Raw genomic sequence first — 9,725 nt, forward strand, 5'->3', positions numbered from 1 at the left:
AGCTTTATTTATTTTATCCAATTCCGCAAAAACAGGGCAAAAACGCTTAAACTAGTAACAACAACAATTCACCCCCCCTCTTGTTGTTGCTCCCGTTCCTATTTGAGTCTACAGCCAGATGGTTCGAGCTCCACGAAGGCACGCTCTATAAAAATCATATACCCATCCCCTTTTAAAGTGTGTTTCTCCTGAAGAAGGAAACTACATCCTTCGCGAAATACATGATGGCGGATGCGGTATACATCAAGGAGTACGAACCGTCATTGGCAAAGTCCTCACAAGCGGATATTATTGGCCCTCTCTCAGGGAAGACGCGGAAACCTTGGTCAAGCCATGTCCCAAATGCCAATACCACTCAAAGATTGGAAGAAAACCCTCTAACTACCTGTCCATCATGCAAGCCGTCTTACCGTTCGATAAATGGGGTATGGATCTCCTTGGGCCCTTCCCACCTGCAAAGGGGCAACGCAAATTCATTATAATGGCTATTGATAATTTCACTCAGTACGTAGAAGCAGAGGCCCTCAGCTCCATCACAGACAAACAAGTCTGCCAATTCATATGGCGAAATATCATCACAAGATACGGCATTCCTCGTGTGATCATAACTGACAGTGGGAGACAATTTGTCAGTAAGAACACAATACAATACTGTGACAGATCTGGCATTCAAATCCGATTCAGCTTCGTATCTCGGCCACAAACAAATGGGCAAATTGAATCAGCAAACAAGGAGATCCTGATCGGTATCAAAAAGAAAATAGAGGGGGTTAAAGGTACTTGGGACGAAGAACTACCCGGCATCCTATGGGCAAGCCGAACAGCCGTCAAAGAAGCAACAGGGCATACGCCATTCTCCTTAGTATACGGGTCCGAAGCCGTGCTTCCAGTAGAAATAGGCATACCCTCCACAAGGGTTACCTACTACTCACACGACGAAAATGAAGAAAGGAAAAAGGAGAACTTGGATCTGCTTCCAGAAACACGGGGGAATGCATTATTAAAGTCCATGGCTCAGAAACAAAAGATGATTCACAGCTTCAACCGACTCGTCAAAACTAAACACATTCATGTTAGGGACTTCGTCCTACGCAAAGTCGAAGCCACGGGGAAAATCGTAGATAAAGGGAAGCTTGGAGCCAACTGTGATGGTCTGTTCAAAATCGTCCGTGTCATCAAACACGGAACATTCGAGCTGGAAGATATTCAAGGAAATAAGCTACCCCGCCCATGGAATGGAGATCACTTGAAAAGGTACTTCATTTAACTAGATTCGCAAAAGGCCAGTCTGATCATTAATGGCATCATAATCACAAGTTCATCCCGCGGCATATATGTTATTTCATATGATATTTTGGTGTGTTTTGTTTTGTTTACTTTATTGAAGTGGCATATATGTTATTTCATTATCATTAATTAGGTATGACAAGTCAAGAGGTCGTCAAGAAAGTTGCACAATTTGATGCATAGTGGCATATTTATAATTGCTTGCTATTTTCCTTGTTGATCTTCTTCAGCATCACCATCATCACTCTAAATTGATGTAGAACACTATGAATGATCACCATTATCATTCTAAGTTAACTTGATCTTCATCTACTTCACCATTATCATGCATCATGATAATCCATAATTCGGTCCAAATATTATCACAACAGTATACATAACCATTTGCAGGTTTGATGATGATAAACACTTGACGATGATTATGAACGGTGGAGATGACGATGAAGAATATCTCGATGAATAACATACAAAGCTGCTTATTAATGGCGGATTAAATTTTATCCTATCATAACATTTCTTTTGCATATGATGTGCACGGTTGACAAAAATCTTCAACAATTCAACTAATTATAAGAGACTTAACCACTTTTGTCTACTCCAATTCACTTGGGTTGGATGTTCTCTTGAAGATTTGAAGGTACTCTTTTTTAACTTATTGTTTTTCAGTTATCTTCATTTTATTTTTGTAGTGTTGGATGTTGAACTTGTAGTATTGGATAATCAAAGTTAGCTCATAAGAGTATGCAGTTTATGTTACTATTGGTTCAACTAGTCAACCTAACTCTATTGTATCTTAGGAGAAGCTCTGAAGATATCTTGTACTATGAAAACTACAAGTTCATGAAACCTAGGTACTTTAGGTACTTGGATTAAAGTTGTTTGAAGAACTTACGACCCGTTTGGTTAGTGGTACTAAATAGTGGCAATGAGAATGATTTATAGCGTAAAGCTTCATCAAAAGTTTTATGTTATTCTCCGTGGTAATGAAACTTTGATTATAAAAAATTTTTTTGTTTATAAATTTTCATTACCACCTAATACCATCTCTCCAATGGTAATGCATTGAAATGAACTTTGTGAAGAAAAAGAGATGATTGAAGTTGGACAAGTTTGGCCATCAAGGTCGTTAAGAGGTTTTTCATTTCTATTACTACCGTTTATTACCACTTACCAAACGGGCCGTTAAAGAAATATATATGAATCGCCTACAATCCATCAATTAGTTTTGGAATTACTTTTGAGTAACTTTTTTTTATTCTGTATATTGTTTTTCCAAAAGTTTGCTGATGTTGCACGGGGTTAGAGTACTTTTATTGCCTTCTTATCTCTTTGTCATGGTATCACTTACCTAACTTATTTATTTATTTAAATTATTAATGTCATTTTACCTTAACGACCTTTGACCTTCTGGATTGACCTTGACTTTTAGTCAATGGGTCTTTCTGGATTCTCCCATCTCTTTAATTGGCCCATAAACAAATAACCCATATAAAGCCCTAACTCATTCAGACAAGTAACCTCCTATTTGACCTAACTTCCCACTCCCCCTCAATGCTTGGTAATCCTTCTTCCATGGGTAACAACTGCGCACTGCTCCCATGATCTTCAACCTCTCTTCTGTGAAGTAACTTCCTCCTTCACAAATTATAAATAGGGACAACCATCAGAGAGGAGAGGGATATCTGAAAATAATCCTCTTAAGTATCCTTATTCATACTCCACTTCATTAGCCTACCAAAATTACCGTAACATCAACCACGGCATCTTCTTGCACTCAGTTTATAATTATTTACTCGATATTCTCATTTCCACGTTCTAACTTGAGCGTCGGAGGGGTTTTCCGGGAGATCACCCTCCGGACAAGGCTAACGTGTTGTTTTGTAGGAATTCAAGTCGCTTCCTTCCACGAATCGTCGCTCCTGATAACGCTTCCGCTTACAGTATTTCAAGTGTTTTCCACTTCCTTGTCTCATAATCGAAACATTTTGGCGCCGTCTGTGGGGAGAGAATAAGAAGTCATGGCCCCTAAGAAAAATCCGACTCAAACCGCAACCGTGCATAGCACAGATACAGACACTTCCGCTGGTCACGCTAATAATTAAGCCGTGACTCGTCGTGATCTGGACATGCTAGCACGAAACCTCACTGCCGCTTTCTCTGAACAACCCCGCGCCGTCATAAATAATACTCATACTCAACAACGAGTGTTAGAAGATATGGCGGACCAAATAAAAAACTTGCAGGAACGAATCGAACCCCATCAAGAGATACCAAAGTCTCATGAATCTCAAGATGGGAACTCGAGGACTTCCCACTCCAGTAGGCGCAATAAGAAGAGGCGGGAGAGATCCAGAACCTACCCGAGTCTCGGCAAGACAGATCCGCGAGATAGCGAATCTAAAACCGCCTCTCAAGACGCCCGCACCTTCCTAGAGAGCAAGAAACAAAAGACGTCTTAAAGCGTCCAATCACTGGTGGATAAAAGGAGGGAAGACAGAAAGCAAGCCCAAGCTGCGGAATCTAGCCGCCACGTTACTATGCCGCGGAATGAGGCCGGCAAAAGTAGCCTTCCTGAAAATCTCATACCAATAATCTCTCCACTTGCCCCGGAGATACTAAATACTCCTAACAACGGGAAAATAAAGATCCCAAACATGGCGGCCTTCGATGGGACATCCTGCCCGGAGGAACACCTGATGGCCTACAAAAATCTGATGCTGCTGTATACCACTGACCCGTCATTGTGGTGCAAGTTCTTCCCAACTACTCTTACGAGAGTAGCGCTGACATGGTATACCTCCCTTCCAGAAGGAAGTATCCACAACTTTGCCCAATTGGAAGGCAAGTTCCTGGGTCATTTTGTAGCATCAAGAAGACAGGAAAAATCAAACTTCCATCTGCTCAGCATCACGCAATTGGAAGGAGAGTCCATATCATCCTATCTAAAAAAGTTTCATGAGGCGTTACTGGAAGTAACTGATTTGGAAGAATCGGTTGCATTAAACGCCCTGATCAACGGAATAAAGGCCCAACGGCTGAAGTTCCAGTTGGTCGAAAGTCAAGTAAAGACGTACGCAGAGGCCATGAATCAATACCTAAGCTATGTCACGGTCTCCGAAATATGTCAAGCCCATGATCCTAAAAAACCGAGGTCGGATAAGAAGCATCCCACCAATCATCCCTCAAGGAGCAGAGAGGAACAGTCATCAAGGAGGGAAAGAAACTACATGCCGCGTCGTCCGGAACCCCGTCAAATATGGGGCCCCCACGATCTCGACACGTATATGTCACTGAAGGGGAGCCCAGGACGCGGAATCTGTTAGATGGAGGCAATGATCCGCTGTTCGACCGGAACAGGAAGGACATATTCTTCGCCATCAGGGATCAATTGCCAACTCCACCTCCTACTGCCACCCCCTCTGATAGGCGCAACTATAATCTGTGGTGTGATTACCACAAAGAGCACGGCCACACTTTGGCCCAATGCCGCGAACTCAAACGTATCCTACATCAATTGGCCGATGAGGGAAAATTGTCCAGATTCATCAATCGGAAGAACTACGATGCTGGAAGAGAAGCAGAAAGGAGGCCATGGAATCAGAGACGCCGATCCCCCAAAAGAGATGAGACAAGGCGCGAAAGTTCCAAAACTCAAGGAACTATCAACATGATTTTCGGAGGATACACTGAAGAATATCCTACCATCCGCACTGCAAGAAATAGTGTCCACACTCTGCTGAAAGGGCCCCCGAAACCTCTTCAAGTGGACCGATCATGAAGTTCGATGCCACGACCTCCCAAGCGTTACAACAACCTCATACTGACCCTCTGGTGGTCACCCTCAAAATTGGGCAGATGAAAGTTAAGAGGGTACTCGTAGATACCGGGAGCACGGCAGATCTCATAACAATGGAGTGCCTGAGAAAAATGAAGTTTGAAGAGAAGCACTTGCAACCCCTCGACAAACCGCTGATTGGGTTTGGGGGAAGTCAAGTGATTCCACTAGGCACGATCATTCTCCCCGTACGGGTGGGGGAAAGAAATGAAAGCAGAACCATGCCCATACGATTCACGGTGGTGGATCTCACCTTACCCTACAACACTATCATGGGGCTTTCGCTCATCAACAAGATCAAAACCGCAATCTTCCCTCATCAACTCTTACTACATTTCGAGTGGGATGATGGACGAGTGGGTATCCTCAAAGGGGATCAGGTGACGGCACGCCAATGCCTCATCAACACCCTAAAACGAGAAACTTTCATCACCCCCTCCAAAAGGGAAAGGGAAGAAGAGTCTCCCAGTGTCATGAGCGTGTATCCGGAGAACCCCAACACACAAGAAAGGCCTCGCCCCGTAGAACGATACGAAGAGGTGGACATATTCGAAGGGAAACGCATCAAAATAGGGAAGGACCTCCCTGGCCTGGTGAGGCAAGATATCATGGCCACCCTTACTGAGTTCAGCGACGTCTTTGCTTTTTCCACGGAAGAAATGCATGGTATCCCTACAAGTGTCATGTGCCATAGACTTGATATAAAACCAGGCTACAAACCCGTGAAGCAAAAGCTGCGACATCAAGGAAGAGAGCGGATAGAGGCCGCTTGAAAAGAAGTGGAGAAATTGCTGAGAGCAGAATTCATCAAAGAATGCAAGTACTCCGATTGGCTCTCAAACGTCGTCCTCGTGAAAAAAGCGAACTGCAAGTGGAGGATGTGCGTTGACTTCACGGATCTGAATAAGGCCTGTCCCAAGGACGATTATCCTCTTCCTAAAATAGATCGTTTGGTAGATTCCACGGCAGGCCATGCTCTACTGAGTTTCATGGATGCTAACGCCGGCTACCATCAGATTCCCTTGGCCACAGAAGATCAGCCACACACGGCCTTCATTACGAATGCCGGAGTATACTGCTACAAAGTTATGCCCTTCGGGCTAAAGAATGCTGGAGCTACTTACCAGAGAACGGTCAATAAGGTCTTCCGATCTCAGATAGGCCGAAATTTGGAAGTATACGTAGACGATATGATCACAAAAAGCAAGCAAGCGTCCCAACATGCCGCGGACTTACGCGAAACGTTCAACACCCTCTGGAAACATCAAATGAGACTCAACCCTGAAAAGTACGTGTTTGGAGTCACCGGTGGGAAATGCCTTGGTTTCCTTGTTGACGAAAGAGGAATAGAAGTCAACCCCGACAAGATACAGGCAATCCGAGACATGAAGTCTCTGTGGTCCGTAAAAGAAGTTCAAAAGCTGACAGGATTCATAGCTGCCTTGGGAAGGTTTCTATCAAAGTCCGCGGACAGATGTTCGCTCTTCTTCAAAACCCTCAAGCAAAGCAAGTTCGAATGGACAAGAGAAGCTGAAGAATTCTTCCAGCAGTTGAAAGAGCACTTGTCCTCTTTGCCGAAACTGGTTTCGCCATACAACGGGGAAAAGCTGGTCTTATACGTCTCAGTCTCCGAATACTCTCTTTTAGGAGTACTGATTGCCGAAAGAGAAAAGAAGCAATTCCCCGTATACTATGTGAGTCACGCCTTTCGAGGATCGGAGGGAAACTACAGCGAAGTAGAAAAGGTCTTATTTGCAATCGTGATGGCGAGCAGAAAACTGAAACCATACTTCCAATCCCATCAGATCATCGTCAGATCCAGCCAACTCGTGAAAACAATTCTGGAAGGAAAAAACAAATCAAGCCGCGTCACCGATTAGGCTAATCAACTTGCAGAAAACACTATCCCCCGACATCCTGAGCCTAATCAGGAATGGAAGTTATATGTGGATGGATCCTCGAAACAATCAACAAGCGCAGCCGGGCTGCTAATCATGTCTTCTGCCGGGGTCCGTATGGAAAGAGCGATCAGATTCGAGTTTGCGGCCTCTAATAATGAAGCGGAATACGAAGCATTACTCATGGGGCTCAAAATCTGCCATGAAGCAGGGGCGAAAGTAATATCCACCTTTTCTGACTCCCAACTAATATTCGGACAAGTGAATGGAGAATTCAAGGCCAAAGATGATGGCATGAAGATGTACTTGCAACAAGTAAAAGAATTTGTCAAGAAATTCGACAAATTCACATTGGTCCATATCCCAAGATCCCAAAACGCACAAGCCGATTCCCTGGCAAAACTCGCCAGCTCTGCTGAAACATCCGCGGATCGCGATATTATCTGGGAAGTTCTCCCAAACCCCAGTATCAACCTCATGGTTAACACCATTGATAGTTCAGAGATGTGGATGGAACCGTACATCAAATTTTTGCAAAATCATACGCTCCCCCATGACGAGAATCAGGCCAATGTGCTTCAAAAGAAGGCCAGATGGTTCGAGCTCCATGAAGGCACGCTCTATAAAAATCATATACCCATCCCCTTTTAAAGTGTGCTTCTCCTAAAGAAGGAAACTACATCCTTCGCGAAATACATGAAGGCGGATGCGGTATACATCAAGGAGTACGAACCGTCATTGGCAAAGTCGTCAGAAGCGGATATTATTGGCCCTCTCTCAGGGAAGACGCGGAAACCTTGGTCAAGCAATGTCCCAAATGCCAATACCACTCAAAGATTAGAAGAAAACCCTCTAACTACCTGTCCGTCACGCAAGCCGTCTTACCGTTCGATAAATGGGGTATGGATCTCCTTAGGCCCTTCCCACCTGAAAAGGGGCAACGCAAATTCATTATAGTGGCTATTGATTATTTCACTAAGTACGTAGAAGCAGAGGCTCTCAGCTCCATCACAGACAAACAAGTCTGCCAATTCATATGGCGAAATATCATCACAAGATACGGCATTCCTCGTGTGATCATTACTGACAATGGGAGACAATTTGTCAGTAAGAACACAATACAATACTGTGACAGATCTGGCATTCAAATCCGATTTAGCTCCGTATCTCGGCCACAAACAAATCGGCAAGTTGAATCAGCAAACAAGGAGATCCTGAACGGTATCAAAAAGAAAATAGAGGGGGTTAAAGGTACTTGGGACGAAGAACTACCCGGCATCCTATGGGCAAGCCGAACATCCGTCAAAGAAGCAACAGGGCATACGCCATTATCCTTAGTATATGGGTCCGAAGCCGTGCTTCCAGTATAAATAAGCAAACCCTCCACAAGGGTTACCTTTTGTCTACTCCAATTCACGGTTGACAAAAATCTTCAACAATTCAACTAATTATAAGAGACTTGACCACTTTTGTCTACTCCAATTCACTTGGGTTGGATGTTCTCTTGAAGATTTGAAGGTACTCTTTTTTAACTGATTTTTTTTCAGTTATCCTCATTTTATTTTTGTAGTGTTGGATGTTGAACTTGTAGTATTGGATAATCAAAGTTAGCTCATAAGAGTATGCAGTTTATGTTACTATTGGTTCAACTAGTCAACCTAACGCTATTGTATCTTAGGAGAAGCTCTGAAGATATCTTGTACTATGAAAACTACAAGTTCATGAAACCTAGGTAATTTAGGTACTTGGATTAAAGTTGTTTGAAGAACTTACGACCCGTTTGGTTAGTGGTACTAAATAGTGGCAATGAGAATGATTTATAGCGTAAAGCTTCATCAAAAGTTTTATGTTATTCTCCGTGGTAATGAAACTTTGATTATAAAAAAATTTTTTGTTTATAAATTTTCATTACCACCTAATACCATCTCTCCAATGGTAATACATTGAAATGAACTTTGTGAAGAAAAAGAGATGATTGAAGTTGGACAAGTTTGGCCATCAAGGTCGTTAAGACGTTTTTCATTTCTATTACCACCGTTTATTACCACCTACCAAACGGGCCGTTAAAGAAATATATATGAATCGCCTGGTATCCATCAATTAGTTTGGGAATTACTTTTGAGTAACTTTTTTTTATTCTGTATATCGTTTTTCCAAAAGTTTGCTGATGTTGCACGGGGTTAGAGTACTTTTATTGCCTTCTTATCTCTTTGTCATGGTATCACTTACCTAACTTATTTATTTATTTAAATTATTAATGTCATTTTACCTTAACGACCTTTGACCTTCTGGATTGACCTTGACTTTTAGTCAATGGGTCTTTCTGGATTCTCCCATCTCTTCAATTGGCCTATAAACAAATAACCCATATAAAGCCCTAACTCCTTCAGACAAGTAACCTCCTATTTGACCTAACTTCCCACTCCCCCTTAATGCTTGGTTATCCTTCTTCCATGGGTAACAACTGCCCACTGCTCCCATGATCTTCAACCTCTCTTCTCTGAAGTAACTTCCTCCTTCACAAATTATAAATAGGGATAACCATCAGAGAGGAGAGGGATATCTGAAAATAATCCTCTTAAGTATCCTTATTCATACTCCACTTCATTAGCCTACCAAAATTACCGTAACATCAACCACGACATCTTCTTGCACTCAGTTTATAATCATTTATAATCAACCACGACATCTCATTTCCACATCAA

General features: G+C 42.8%; 1 protein-coding gene across 1 annotated transcript; it reads left to right on the top strand.

Annotated features, from left to right (window-relative positions):
* The first annotated feature begins 481 nt into the window (after positions 1–481).
* LOC130806959 (uncharacterized) lies at positions 482–2,762 on the top strand. Its single transcript, XM_057672228.1, has 3 exons — positions 482–1,254; positions 2,085–2,138; positions 2,717–2,762. Exons 1-3 carry the CDS (start codon positions 482–484, stop codon positions 2,760–2,762), a joined length of 873 nt encoding a protein of 290 aa, XP_057528211.1.
* The last annotated feature ends 6,963 nt before the right edge of the window (positions 2,763–9,725 follow it).

This window comes from Amaranthus tricolor, chromosome 1 (assembly GCF_026212465.1).
Source record: "Amaranthus tricolor cultivar Red isolate AtriRed21 chromosome 1, ASM2621246v1, whole genome shotgun sequence".
Taxonomy (NCBI): domain Eukaryota; kingdom Viridiplantae; phylum Streptophyta; class Magnoliopsida; order Caryophyllales; family Amaranthaceae; genus Amaranthus; species Amaranthus tricolor.

Bases quoted from the DNA above. Each gene is read 5' to 3' on its own strand.
- LOC130806959 (XM_057672228.1), top strand. From the start codon at position 482: ATGGCTATTGATAATTTCACTCAGTACGTAGAAGCAGAGGCCCTCAGC. The intron at 1,255-2,084 runs GTACTTCATTTA...ATTGTATCTTAG, and splicing joins AATGGAGATCACTTGAAAAG to GAGAAGCTCTGAAGATATCT. The intron at 2,139-2,716 runs GTACTTTAGGTA...CTTGACTTTTAG, and splicing joins TACAAGTTCATGAAACCTAG to TCAATGGGTCTTTCTGGATT.